The following is a 15509-nucleotide window of genomic DNA, read 5'->3' on the forward strand; positions in this document are numbered from 1 at the left end:
TATTTCATCCATTTAATTCTTTAATACAAAAAACATGAAATTCTTATCATGAAACATTTACCTAACCCATTATCATGAAACATTTACCTAACCCATTATCATGGAACATTTACCTAACCTATTATCAATTTGTATCAATTTGTACCATAAATTATGGTATCAAGTGTACATTTTCTCTACATTCAACATGATTGCTGGCCACTTCATGTAAAATGGGAGGTTTGTCATGCAAATCCTCCTATTTTGCACTCCTATTTATTTGGCCACTTCAATTTAGCTAGCCTATAGCATTTTCAAACATTTTCACATAGGTCCTATTTCATAATTTCACCCCCTTTTTCTTATGGAACAAAAATTAACTAAAATTGCCGAGTTCTATCTTAAGCTTGGGCTTTCTAGAGGCCCACTAACATAATTAAACCTATTCCAACATTCACAGGATTCCCGAAAATTAGGGTGTTACAGATGCCTATTTCGATTTGGTCGATTGGGAAAACAAACGTACCATGTATTTGAAGATTAGAATGAGCATGTTATAACTTTAATTTTTTAGTTTAATTAAGTTAAGTCAAGTAGATGTTATACTATGATCTTACTAAGCTATTTAAGCTTATTTGTTTCTTTCATATTATTTTGTAGTTATCAATAGCGAACTGATTAGACGGATCGATCGAAAAGCTCACACTATCTAGTCATTTTGGTAGCTTTTGCATCTCTCTTTGGGTTGTGGCATGTATATATAGGTTTTGTTTATAAATTGTTAATGTTAATGATAATGGATGATTAAGAAGATTGGTTAGCTTTTTTTAGTATGTTTTGTAATGTTGGAATATGAAATTTTATGTATAAATAGTAGTCTTGATGTTTATTTGGTAAACTTTGTAGCATGTTCAAAATATAATAATAAAATGGTTAGTTTTGGGAGTTTAAATTGGAGATTGGTATTAGACAAAGTCTTGTTAGGCTATTTGAATATTTAGTTATGAATTGAGTTGCCTGTAAATGGTACATTGGTTAGAAGCTTTAGGTTAATTGTTTTGACATGTTTTAAGAGTGTATTAGGAGTGTTTTGATCATAGGAATGTATGTGTTATTGGTGTACCTTGTTGGGCAAGATTTGGTATTGAATTGGCTTGTGTTAGGGGTTAAATGGTTAGTACACGGGTTGTCATACAGCTGTGTACCACACATAGTCACCCCACACAACCGTGTATGCTTTTATTATTTTAGGTGTATGTTTTACATGGTCTAAGACACAGTTTGAGACACAGCCGTGTGTCTTGAGTCAATGGGTTACACGGGCTAGCACACAGCTAACGACACGATCGTGTGAGCCAAGTCAGTGAGTTATACAGTTAGACACATGGGCTGGGACATGGCCATGTGTCCCTACTTCGAATGCTTACACAGTCTGAGCTATGTCACACGGCTTGACCCACACAGCAGTGTGATCCCTGCTTTTCAAATTTTCAAATTTGTTTGAAATTTTCTGTTTTGTTTCGATTTAATCCTGGATTGTTCCTAAACTACTTTTTAGGGCCTCGTAAGCTCGATTTAAGGTCCATAAAAGTATTTTTACCATGAATTGAATTATTTATTGTATGTTTATATATTATTTGAATATTTGTGCCGAAATGTCGTGACATGACTTGTTTTGCTTAGTAACTCTTTGTAACCCTAATCTGGTAACGATGTCGGGTTAGGGATGTTACATGTGTAATACATCAAATTGAAGCTTTGATTGGGTGATAAATTTATGATTTTAACAATTTAATTGGCATGAGTTCAAATCTCACAATATAAGTTATTTTAATTACGGAAAGACATTTTCGTAATTCTCCTAATCAAGTTGGTGCCTAGTTGATTGGTGACACCAACTCAAGCGAAAGCTTAAATAATAGTATATATATATTTATATATATATGCAATTGATGTACATGAAGTATGCATAATACAATTAAAATGTAAATATGATATTATATATACAATTGATGGAGATGAAAAAATTTGCATAATAAAATTAAAATGTATAAAAATATAAAAATAAAAATTTAGTTGAATGAAAAATTAAAAGTTTAATTAGCGAGTTGACATGGATTCAAATCCCATCATATGTAATTTTTATTTGTTTTTTAAATAAAAAAACTAAACTAACCTCAAGTAATATTACATATTTTAATTATCGAAAAGCATTTTCGTAATTTCTTAACCGAGTTGGTGCTTGTTTGACTCGTAACACTAACTTAATTAGGAGTTTAGTGAATAGTATAAAACATAAATTATATAAAAAATTAGAACACATATACAAGTTATTAAAGTTTCAAAAATAAATAAAAATTGTTTTAGTTTAAATAGTAAATAAAAAGTTTTATATACATGGTGTCATTGGTTCAAATCTTAGTAAAATTATATATATATACATATATGTCTTTTTTTAATATTTATGATTTTAGGCCATTTTTATATTTATGAGAATAGACCGTTTTGGGAGAAAACTAAAATGTATTCTACAAGACGATTTTCACTAAAATTGACAATTTAATTGTTTTGGTTAAATAATTAAATATTAAATTATTACTTTTGTCTTTAAGTCTTGGGTTCAATTCCTTTTTTACTCATCATTGAGTCTTAAGTTTGTTTCTTTTTATAAGCATTTTAATATGTATTTTTATTTCATGTTATTTAAAGCTTTTTTAATTAATGTTTATAATTAATAAATATAATTTTTATTTTAATTAATAACTCTTTTATTTATAAAATTAAATAATAAATATGTAATTATTTTTTTAGGATAAATCTTAAAACTATACATGAACTATGGTTTAATGTGCAATTGTATATATGAATTTTGATTTTGTGCAATTTTATACATGAATTTTTGTATATTATTAACACCATTATTGATATAACATCATTTTATGTTTATATATTGCATACATAAATAATTATATTTATCCAATATAAAAATAAATTGATGTATTTATTTCTCTAAATGTGTGTGATTAAATCAAAATTAAATTTCAAGTATATATTTGAACCGCAATTAGACTTTCACGTGTATAATTGCACCAAATTAAAGTTTATATATACAATTGCACATTAAATTAAAGTTCATATATAATTTTGAGATTTATCCCTTATTTTTAAAAACATCAACTAATTCTTTTGATATATTTTTCTTTATATATAATATTTGTGTCAAATATTTATTTTCTCTACCTATATTGTGGATATGGTTATTTCTAAAATTATAAAATAAATAATTATTTCAAATATCATTATTATTTCAAATATGTAAAATATTTCAAAAATTATTATCTTTTCATCTAAATTGTAGGTATGATATTTCAAATATTTTTATATGTGAAATATTTCAAATAATTATTTCAATACACATGAAAAATATATAATATTAAAATTTACTACACTAATGATATGGATTGAAAAATAAATATTACACATATAAAAATTATATTTACTAAAAATAATAATATTTGCAATAATTATTTGATCTTATAAATAAAATAATTATTAATTAAAAATAAAAAACTTGAAAATAATTTATTTATTAATTATAAACATTAATTAAAAATAAAAAAGCTTGAAATAAAAAATACATATTAAAATACTTATAAGAAGAATTGAACCTAGGGCTTAATTGAAATCACAATTATCTAACCATCTAACCAAAATAGACAATGTATTAAACATATTAATTAAAAATAAAAAAAGCTTGAAAAAATTGAAATAAAAATATAAATATAAGTAGGAGAGAAATCGAACCCAAATTTAAGGATAAAAGCACTAACATTTAATCATTCGACTAAAAACTAAGTTATCAATTTTCAGTAAAAACGACACGTTTTAGTTCTCTCTTTCTAAAAAACCTCGGCATATATATAATTTAACCTTCAAATCTCATTATGGATAAATTTTTATTGAGTTATAAAAACATAAAAAGACGAAAACGCTCACATAATCATATAACTTATTTTGCAAATACAATAATTTGTTAATAATTCTCTAAATGAATTAGGACTCAATTAATAGGTGATACCAACTCAGTAGAAAACTTAATAAATACTTATATTATTTACAATAATTTTATAACATAAATTTTTATTAAATTTGATAAATTTATAATATACAACATAATAAACTTGTAACAATCATGCCCAATACTTTTTTAATCTTCAACAAAAAGCAAAATTGTTGGTGGAGTAACGCTTTTCACAGTTTTTTAAATACCTTTAAAAGAGTTATATTTAAAAGCTTTCAGTGAAATCATTAGTATTTTTTTATTAAAATTTGTTAACTAGACATGGTAATTAGTTATTCTCCTCAGATTTGATTAATAAAAATAAATATGTTAATTTAACAAATTTTAAAATAATTTATTAATAACAATAATAATTATTGGTTTAAGATTTTCAAATTGAAAAAATAAGAGGATTGAATTTTAATTTTTAAAATATAAGAATTAGATCTCCAATTTTATTATAATATACATATTATAAGTTGTTGTAATATAAAGTAAAAAAAAAAAGAGTTTGTAATATAAAAATGAATATTTTTTAAATTATTTTCTAAAATTAAAAGAATTAATACCCCGAACCGTTTAGCCAACTACCTGGCGTTATATTCTCGGTTCTAAATCTGTTTGTGAATGTATATTTCCTTTCTTTTTTTTTTTTCTTGTTTTTTCTTTTTAAATTATTCTCTCTCATATTCTCTTTGATTGGCTTACGTTTGAAGGCAGGCACGGGTTTCAACGGCCACTCCACGACAATTCCTCGCTGGAAAAGTCATTGAATCGGCTAAAGGATTTTTTTTTTCCTTTTTAATTTAAAAAAAATCTATTTGAAAAATTTGTTTATTTTTAGATTGGAATTTGTTAATTCGTTGAGTTGATAGAGGAGGAAATCGGATCTTTTCGATTGTATTTTTTTTGGATTCTTTTTTGTATCTCCGGAAGTTAATCGGATCTCGAAGATTCTGCTGTGTTTTATTTTCGGAAAATAAGAAGAAAAGAAAGAGAATTTTGTTTTTTTTTTAAATAAGAGAATTTTGTTTTTTTTTTGAATATTTTTTTGGAGGTGGTTAATTGGTTGTAAATTTTTCTGAAAATCGAGCTACATTGATCGTACTTGAAAGGAAGAAAACGGTGCCGTATTTCTGTGGGGGGGTGGGGGATGTGGGAGGGTGGAGATTGAAGCTGGAAATATGCAGTGTTGAAGGGAAAGGGAGAAAAGGAGGGATAAGAATGGGGGTAATGAAAGGTGGAGGAGGGGAAAGAGTTGAAAAGTTGAAGTACTCCAGAATGAAGCTGTGGATGATACGCGCCACCACATCGGTGTTGCTTTGGACTTGCGTTGTACAATTAACGGCGGTAGGTCAGACGTGGGGACCACGCGTCCTTAAAGGCTGGCCTTCCTGTTTCACTCACCAGGATTCTTCCTTCTCCGTCATTGAAGACAAAGTCCTCTCCGTTCCCGCTCGTGTTCTTCCTCCCAAAAGTAAAGCTTTACCTCTCGTAATATTCTATTTTCTTGGGAAACTTGGCAAAACCTGTTAATTTTTGTCTAAATTCTTATTTGAGGAGAAAAAGAGCAATTATAAATGTCAGATTGAAGTGCATTTCTTTTTCTCTCTCTCTCTATATATGAAATTGATGCTCCCCAATTATCTTTTCGTTATAGAATTTGGATACGAAATTGACATGATCTTTTCTTTGTTGACGATAGGGGTATATAAGAACAATGGTTACTTGATGGTTTCATGTAATGGAGGTCTCAATCAAATGCGAGCAGCAGTGAGTGCTTTAGCAATTTTTTTTAAGCTCTTACTAGATTATGGAAGTTCATGAGTTATTTGTTGTATAATCCATATGGAAAATGATGCTATGTTATTCATTTTTGGGTTTGCTTGACAGATTTGTGATATGGTTACCATTGCAAGATATTTGAATGTCACACTTATAGTTCCAGAACTGGATAAAACGTCCTTCTGGGCCGATCCCAGGTGCATTAACTAAGCTTTGCTCACATCTATAGATATGGAAAGGGTAGTCTAAAATAAGTTCTGGTTTTTTTTTGAACTGGGATTATTTTTCCTACATATCTCTAAATGTAGTTTTAATCAATATTTCAGTGAATTTCAAGATATATTTGATGTGGATCATTTCATTACATCACTGAGAGATGAGGTTCGTATATTGAAGGAGTTGCCTCCTAGGCTTAAGAGGAGAGTTGAAACGGGAACGGTGTATTCCATGCCTCCAGTTAGCTGGTCCGATATATCGTACTACCGTAACCAGGTTAATTCTTTGTCATTACCAGGTCCTTTATGCACCTAGAGCTTTTATAGACTACTAAGAATTTAACTTAGTTTCTTAGCTTTCTCAGTTCTCCTTTCTTCGAGGGACTCCTTTTAAATTAGCATGTTTTGTTCTCTATTTCATGCAGATTCTTCCTCTGATATGGAAATATAAAGTTGTACATTTGAATAGAACTGATACTCGACTTGCCAACAATGGGCAGCCTTTAGATATTCAGAAGTTGCGATGTCGTGTAAATTTTAGTGCTTTGAGATTCACTTCTCAGATAGAGGACTTAGGTAAACGAGTTATTAAGCTTCTGAGGCAAAATGGCCCTTTTATCGTCCTTCATCTTAGATATGAAATGGACATGTTAGCATTTTCGGGCTGTACCCAAGGTTGCAACAATGAGGAGGTGGAGGAGTTGACAAGAATGAGGTGAGCTTTATTTAATTCTTTAACGAATAAATGATCCATGAGCTGAATTTTGAAATTTTAATCTCTGTCTCATCAAACAATCAATTTGGCAGATATGCTTATCCCTGGTGGAAAGAAAAAATAATAAATTCAGACTTGAAAAGGAAAGATGGTTTGTGCCCTTTGACGCCTGAGGAAACTGCGCTTATATTGAGGGCGCTGGACATCGATAATAGTTATCAAATCTATATTGCAGCCGGTGAAATATATAGTGGAAATCGGAGAATGGCAAGTCTTGCCTCAGCTTATCCAAAATTGGTAAGTAGGTAGAAGTTCTGCAAACTAGATGTAATAGTAATGTTTACAATTGTTTATCCCGTATCAATGATTGGCCTTTTGTTTATTAAAAAAGGTTAGAAAGGAGACTTTATTGGAGCCATCAGACCTCGGGTTTTTTCAAAATCATTCATCCCAGATGGCAGCATTAGATTATCTTGTTTCGTTGGAGAGTGATATTTTTATTCCTACATATGACGGAAACATGGCTAAGGTTGTTGAAGGCCATCGCAGGTACTGTTATACTGGTAGATTGTCTCTTAATATGTTCAGAAGACTTCCTTCTTTCTCCACCCATTTTTCTATAGATTTAGAGATCAGATATTATTTGTATTTCAATGGTTGCACCATGAACCTAGGAATTTTACAACTACCCGTTTCCGAAAGTGCTTCTCATAATGTTTCTTTCCAAGTGCTTTTCTTTTTTTTTTTTTTTTTTTTCTTTTTTGTATGGTTATAACTATTCTTCATAAATGTAACCGCTGTAGTTTTGAGTGGTCATTCAGATTTCTGGGGTACAAGCAGACAATATTATTGGACCGAAGGCTTTTGGTTGATCTGATAGACCAGTACAATAGTGGATCCCTAAGTTGGAATGAGTTCTCAAATGCCGTGAAAGAATCTCACAAATATCGGAAGGGGCAACCAACACAAAGATCGGTGCTTCCCGACAGGCCTAAAGAAGAGGATTACTTCTTTGCCAACCCAGAAGAATGCTTGAAACCATCATCATATGGTCAAGTGAGTAGCACGTGATCTTTCTATCTGGGGATTGTGACGATTATTGGTGTTTTTCCTTTTTCTAGCGTGCTAGGCATCATACCTAAAACCTTAAGGTAGTTTCCCTGCACAAGTATGACTACAATGAAGGTTTTTCTTCCAAAGATACAAATCCAGAGATGATTAGGGTAGAACTTGAAGAAAGCCTGAGAGGATCTGGTGAAGTGGCTAGAGGACACAATTTTTAATATATGCAAATAACAAGAAGCATGTATAGGAGAGCTGCCCTGTCATTATAGGGCAATATCAGATCAAAATGTGTTGTACACGAGGGATGCAAGTATAAATTTCGAGACTCGATTGGAAGGTTAATCCCTTACCCTTTCGTCTTTCGTTTTTTTTCATTTCTTTTTAGATTGCTTTACAATCTAGTTAGTATTCTAGCACATATACATTCTAGAATTCGTCATGTCACACCCTACATGGACACCGTTGTATTTCTTTTCTAGTATGGCCACATCAATGCAGGGAATGGTTGAAAGCATCGAATATCAACTTGAATACACTTTTATCATGTAAATTAAAATGATTGGCACTTGAAGTTTTGGGTCAAGTAACCTGGTTTTGCCTTTCATTTGGGAAAAAGTATGGACCTCTTTCTCATCAATGAGGCTATTTGTCAATTTAGCTTTTCCACATTATTGAGGTTGCTGGACTTTGTTTGTTTGTTTGTTTGTTTGTGTGGGTGTTCCTTAGTTAAATTTCATGTTAGAAAGTGAAAGTCTAACCAATCAAAAGATAGTTGAACATGTCCCTTTTGCATTATTGGGGGAGTTTTGGTTCTTTTGATTTACTATGTTCCATTTGTGTCAATGATCAGTGGTCCATTCCGTATAAGTTCTGCAATTTGTGTATTTGTATCTTGTTTTATTTGATTAATGGAGAACATGGCAGAAATTATTGTGTTAAAATGGGAAAAACGAGTATGAGAGTTGTGTGTTAAGCATGTTTGTTAATTGTTTTTAAGTGTAACCATTGATATAGGAGATTGTTGTCATATGACAGCAAATTGCGACTGCCTTTCTTACCTTAAAACTCTTTGGTTTTTGTTCTGTTTTTGCAGTCTTAGTTTTGATGGTAATATGAGGCCGATTTTGTTAAAAAATTGTGACAAAAATTATTTATATAAAAAAGATATTTTCGTTAAAATGAAAAAAATTGAAGTTTGAGATTGTTTGAGAATTTACAATTGTTGAAGTCATGAATATTATAATATTTCATAAAAAAATTGTAATATTTTTAAAAGCATATAATTGATTATTTAATTGTAAATTGAATTTTCAAAATATAATTTTAATATAAATATACATTTCTAGTTAGGTAATATAAAGATGATATTTATAAAAATATAATATTTTTACTTAACAAATTATATAGAATTTTACAATAGTAATTATAAATTTAGATATTAATTATTTAATTTTATATTATAAATGGGGTGAGATATAAGGTTGTTTGGGATTAAATTTAAGCTCTCATACCTCACAATTTAATACTTTTACCATTAGGTTAAGTTTTTTATTTTATAAATTATTCATTGTTGCTTTTATCTATGACTTAACATATGAAAAAATTTTTATTTAAAAATGTAACTTAATCAATTAACCTAGTAAATATTATATTGTAAAGTATAAATCTATTTTGGTATTATAAAAATTATGGTACTTAATCAATAATTCATTCCTATGTTATCAATCAAGTACTGTTATAGCATCTTTACCAAAATTTTGTTTGTTGTTGTTACTAATTTACTACTATTCATAAATAATTTATTATTATATCATTTATCATATATTACTATTTTATAATTATATTTTAAGTATAAAGAGTATCATATGTTATTAATAAACTTTATAGACTTAATTATTTGAGAAGTTTGAACTTGATTATTAAATTTGATATTAACTTGAAAAGAATTTGGTTACAAAGAATTGAACTAATGATTTCATTATAAAATATTTTCTATTTTAACAACATGCAATATAATGATTTAATATTTGTGAGTTGACTTGCAAAAATTGATATAATTTTAAACATAAAAATGATGAAATTAGTAAATTTTTTAAAAACTTATTAATAGTTTATATATATTTTAACATTTTAATGATGGAAACTTATAATTATGGTCTTATCTATCATAATGTATTACTTTGTTATGAATTGCTAACTACTATGTTATTCATTATTTACCAAAATATTATCAACATGTAATTGCATTCTTTCTAATTATGTGTTCATTTACTAAATATTTTGTTCTTTTTTGAAAAATATAAAATTTTTATTGTAAATTCTTGTGCTCTCTTATTGATCCAAATTTACATTTATTTTTCACGTAGAATGATCAAGTTGTATGTAACCAAAAAGAGTATGAGAATATTATTGGGAGCTTGAGGTATGCAATTGATTGCATCCAATCTGACATTGCTTATGATATAAAGGTGCTAGCTAGATTTACAAGTAATCCACACTTAGAGCAATAGGACGCAATTAATCATGTGATGAGATATTTAACAAAGATTCTAAGTTAAGGTATATTTTATCAAAATCATCATGTTATATTTGAAGGATACTGTAACGTCCTTAAAACCACTTGAATCGAGACTAGTGTTATTTCAAGAATATATATGATCAATTTTGGAAGTAAATAAAATAAAATTTAACAATGTTAGTAAAGAAGGTAGATGTAGTAAATAAAATAAAATTTAACAATGTTAGTAAAGAAGGTAGATGTACACTAGAGGGAATTGAAAAGACTTATGTATTGAGAAAAATAAATCTGGGATATAGACTAAATCGTGAGTGAAAAGTGTTGGGAAAAAGTGTGAAAATTGAAAGTATAAATAACTGAATTGAAGGGAGAAAGAGGAAGGATTAGAAGTGTAATTATACGAAAAGTGTGTAGTGAATCAAAAATGAAATTGTAGAGAAAATTCAATGGCAAAATGGTCATTTTCATAAAAATATTTATGAGAAACATCTCATAAATTGATAGTGAAATTTGAGCCCTTGGATGAGATTGAAATTTGAGAAAGAATGGTGGCCATTAGATGAAAATGATGATGTCAAGTACGGATAATTGGAAAGTAACTTAATGATTCAAACATTATCTTCAGAAAAACAAAACATTAGATGCTCATATATCAAAGGTTTAATAAGTTAGAGATTGTCGAGTATACAAACTTCAATTTTAATCGAATATGGATGCAAAATTGTCACTAAGGTGCAAATTGTGACAACAAATTGCAATCATTTATTCCAATAACAACAAGAGCACATCAAAGTCAAAATACATAGACTTTAAATTCTTGGTTATTAAAGTTAGAGTTTAGAGTGGTTAGGTGTCTATAAAACATATTAGAACAAATTCCATGATTGTGATCTGCTTACTAAGGGACTACCACCCAAGGTTTTTAAGAGCACATTGTTTATATGGTTGTAATGTCATTTCAAGCTATTTGGTTTTAGTGGGAGTTCGTAATTTTAAATGCTTTCCTGTTGTAGACACATTTTCAGTCATTTTTGTAACAACCTGAATTTCAGTGGTAGCAAAAATTATGGTTTCATGACCCCAATTCTGTAAACCGAGTACATAAATATTAAATAAATATATTTACAGAGTTATATTATAGATGAATTGAAAATTTGATACTCAATTCAGCTGAAATTGTGGTTAATTAAGACCCATAGACTAACTTGTAAAGTCCAATCTTATAGATTTTTAATTAGAAAATGAATTGAGGACTAAAATTACAATTAATTGAAGCCTCGAAACAATAATTAGACCGAGCTTAAGTATGAAGTAGTAGATGACAGTGTTGTTAATTGATTAATTAAACAAATTAAGATTAATTAAGGTAAACCATGATTAAATTAAGTTAATTATCAAATTAATCCAACTATAAAAAGAAAAGTAAGTGGAAGGAGAGATGAGATATAATCTTCTCCAACTATCTAAGTATATAAGAAGAAGGGTTGACGCCATTTTAGGAATTTTCAAGCTTTTAACTCCAATTGCAAGTAAATTTCTAGCTATTTTTCTTTAATTTTTATAGATTTTTTTTTATCTTGGAAGCTTGATTAAGCCAACATAAGGATTAATTAGTGAAGTTTTGATGAGATGTCATTGTTGAGGATTGAAATTTTTAGATGTTAAATTGATAGAAATTAATTTTAGTTTAAGAAAAAGACTAAATTGTAAAGGTTAATTAATAGTTTTGTACATTAGGGACTAAACTAAATAAAATATAAAATTGACATGAAATTCCAATAGGAATATGGAATAGGGGGTTCCTAATGAGTAATTGTGAAATTGGATTTCATATGAAGCTTTGGATTGAAAGTTATGTTTGTCATGGGTTTAGGGACTAAATTGAATAAATTGTAACATCTGCTTGATTTTGTGATTAGTTATGATTTAAATGGGATTTAATAATATTATATTTTTTTATGATTTTATTTAGCTAATGTTGACACGAAACCATTGAGAGGGAAAAGGAAAATCGAAAATCGACAACAAATAGCTCAAATTTTTGGTTTGTATTTATATGATTCAGGAACCATTATTTTTCTATTTTTTCATGTCATTTATGCATTATATGGAGTTGAGGTAAGTCATTTATGGTTATTTGATTTGAATTGTTATATTTGAGATTGATTATCGAGACAAGGACTAAATTGAATAAAATAGAAAATTCTTGATTCAATTCGAAATTGATGAATTGTATGAAATTAAGTTAAACATGTTGAATATGTGATTAATTGATGAAATTTATGATTATTTAGATATGATAAATTATGATTCGAATTGTTTATGATGAATTAAAAATTTGGTTACCTGATTAGTTGTTCGAGCTGAGTCAAATATAGTTGGCATGCGATGGGGTCAGATTAATGATTGAAGACCATTGCTGCCAGGCAATCCGGGATGGTAGATCATTCTTAGAGTCATCGTTTTCAGGCGATTCGGGGTGACAGATTTTATAGTTGAGTAAACCATTTTTGCTGGGCAAACTGGGGTGACGAATCTGCCTATCTGTTCTAAGTCCATGTTGGCTAATAAGGTTATAAACAAATGAAATTGCTTAAATGATATGTGAAGTGGTTTATAAATTGAAATGCATTGTACAAAATGAATTGAATGCGATTGAGAGGGCCAACAAAGTCAGAAATAGCCAAAAATCATGTATGATTTTGAATATGTAAATGCAATATTTTTGTTATTCTAATAATTGGTGAGTTGTTAAAGAAGGAAATAAAATGGTACCTTTAATGTTGAATAGCACAATTAGTATTGCTTTGGTACTTACTTGATGATTGTAGCATGTAATGAACATAATCAAGCTAAGTAGTAATTGTACCTATGACATTAGTAGATGTAAGTTTAGTATAAGCATGATTCTATGAAATTGAAAGAGTTTGACATAAAAAGGTATGAGCTTGGGTTAGAAATTAAATATGTGCATTTGCATAAGCTTGTTATATTGTCTTGAATCATAGATTTACCACTGAGCGTATTTGATCAGCGTACGATTTGTTTTTCTCTGTGCGTAGGTAAAGTAGATCTCGATAGTTCGAGCAGTTGATCCATTATCCAACAATCTATCCCCAACTCAATGAAGTTTGTATGTCTTTGTTTTGTTAAAGTGTAGCATGTACTTAGTTGAGTCACTTTTGGCACCATACTATACTAATGTGAAATTTTGAGTAAAAGTTGATATATCCAATTGGTCACTTGGATGCAATATGTAAATGAGTTAATAAAATAGTTTGAAATGTATTAAATGCTGTAAATGTAAATAATTTTGATGAATTTGGTATGGTTGTAATGGACATAGGTGAAATATATTAGATAACCAACTTATAAGTGTTAATGCTTTGGCATATTATTAAATAAGGTAATGTAATTCATGATTTGTGTGTTGTAGTTGGCATAGGTTAGTTGGACATTGAGATGAATGTGTATATTTATTGGATGGAAAGAAACTGCAGGTTAAGGATCTTTAGAAATTGCAGAAATAGAATGTGACATCGCAATGTCAATTGAGTGTCGTTGCGACGAGATCAAGGCTCTAGGCCGCAGTGCAATGTCGAACTTGGTTGTTATGACAATGTTAAAACAGAATGTCACATCGCGATGAAGATGCGGAACTCCCCATGTCTCAATGTCAAGCTGAAGTTTTGTCAATTTTACAATTTAGTCCTAATTCGACCTCGGTTAGCATTAGAACTTTCGTAAGCTCATTTAAGACCCGAGGATAATTATGTCATATCTTGTGTTTATATTATTTGCATTTTTATGTTAATTGGTATTAATTGAATATAATTTGACCGTAATTGCTTAGGCAATGAGTATGATACCTTGTATCTTGAGCCCTATGATTGGGTTGAGTATAGGGTGTTATAGCTTCATTTTACGAATATTAAGATTATTTTCTGTAGAAATAAGGTTTATATGATTTATTCACACTTTGATTTTGGTAAAGTTTGATCTCACTAAGGTTTACACATCCATACTTAATCTATGTCATTTGGTTCTATTAATATTTGTGATCAATGATGGATTTAGTTATGATATATATAACGAAAGTCACATTGGTTCTATGTTGACATAATTTATGGACAAGATTGTTTGGAATACCTTTTGGATATGATAGTAAAACTTTGAGCTCATAAGGTTTTATAATATGTAATTATAAGATAATTAGTATATATATATATATATATATATATATATATATATTATGGCCTAAGAGGAGATTGTTGGATAATATAGACATCACATATATATATACATATATATAAAATAAGAAAATTACATATTATTAGTTTTCTGATATCCCATCTTCAGAGAGAGAGAGCGCCACATTTCTTTAAAATACTCGTGTGTTAATTTGGAATATCAAAATCATAAGACTTGAAGATTTCAAAATATCGATGGATAAAGGTACGCTTCCACATTTAGTTTTGTTTTTTTATTTATTTTTTATAATCTGACATGACAAATCTTAGTTTATGGTTTATTAAATTTTGTATAAGAGATTTACGGTTCTAACGACATTTTCTAACAAAACTTTCTAAGAAAAATGAGATTGGAGGGTTTTATAAATTATTATCTCTTTGGGGTTTATTTGAGAATCTAGGGTTCTAATTAGACGTAGGGGTTTTATTTAAAGGTACAAAGGCAACAGAGAGGTAGCTTAAGCATCGATCCATCCCTTTTTCTTTTCAATTTGCCTTCAAATTTTTAAAAGTGTTAGCTTCTTTATATTTAAGAAAAGTAGTACAATTTTATTTTAAAAGAAAATTATAGTTTTTTAAACCTTTAAGATAAAAATCTTGACATCGTTGCTTTATCACAATAATACCATTCTTTTTAAATAATTTTTTTTGGATGAATGATGAAATCCATTAATCTAAGAAAGTAGTTAAAATGCTACAAAAGAACATTGTACAATAACTATACTTTAAGCTATATAACAAATTAACCAATGATACCCAAGAAGCACAAAGTGAAGCATTAACAGGGCCAACTCTATGGATTGATCTTCCTCCTAAATTTGTCTGCTCAATCTCTTTAATCTATACCAACACAGCATCTTCAATCAAGAAAGATGCACTAAAATACCTATTGTTCCTTTGTCTCCATATCACATACAGATAT

At 28.8% G+C, this 15509-nt stretch overlaps 1 protein-coding gene across 3 annotated transcripts; it reads left to right on the forward strand.

Annotated features, from left to right (window-relative positions):
* The first annotated feature begins 4570 nt into the window (after nucleotides 1–4570).
* On the forward strand, nucleotides 4571–13554 carry LOC108486657 (rhamnogalacturonan I rhamnosyltransferase 1-like). 3 transcript variants are annotated; one of them, XM_053030839.1, is made up of 9 exons: nucleotides 4571–4668; nucleotides 4760–5516; nucleotides 5745–5812; nucleotides 5933–6021; nucleotides 6151–6316; nucleotides 6465–6754; nucleotides 6847–7051; nucleotides 7146–7303; nucleotides 7576–8769. In XM_053030839.1, the coding sequence occupies exons 2-9, from the start codon at nucleotides 5264–5266 to the stop codon at nucleotides 7823–7825; spliced, it is 1479 nt and encodes a 492-aa protein (XP_052886799.1). In that variant the 5' UTR covers nucleotides 4571–4668; nucleotides 4760–5263; the 3' UTR covers nucleotides 7826–8769. The 3 variants fall into 3 exon arrangements, with proteins under 3 accessions (XP_052886799.1, XP_052886800.1, XP_017646313.2); XM_053030840.1 differs by adding an exon at nucleotides 13400–13554 and having other exon boundaries at nucleotides 4596–5516; nucleotides 7576–7810; XM_017790824.2 differs by having other exon boundaries at nucleotides 4596–5516.
* Nucleotides 13555–15509: the final 1955 nt, after the last annotated feature.

This window comes from Gossypium arboreum, chromosome 7, assembly GCF_025698485.1.
Source record: "Gossypium arboreum isolate Shixiya-1 chromosome 7, ASM2569848v2, whole genome shotgun sequence".
NCBI lineage: Eukaryota > Viridiplantae > Streptophyta > Magnoliopsida > Malvales > Malvaceae > Gossypium > Gossypium arboreum.

Excerpts from the sequence above, each read along its gene's own strand:
- LOC108486657 (XM_053030839.1), top strand. The coding sequence starts at position 5,264 with ATGGGGGTAATGAAAGGTGGAGGAGGGGAAAGAGTTGAAAAGTTGAAG. Across the intron at positions 5,813-5,932 it reads TCAATCAAATGCGAGCAGCA|ATTTGTGATATGGTTACCAT; the intron begins GTGAGTGCTTTA and ends TTTGCTTGACAG. Across the intron at positions 7,052-7,145 it reads CCTCAGCTTATCCAAAATTG|GTTAGAAAGGAGACTTTATT; the intron begins GTAAGTAGGTAG and ends TTATTAAAAAAG.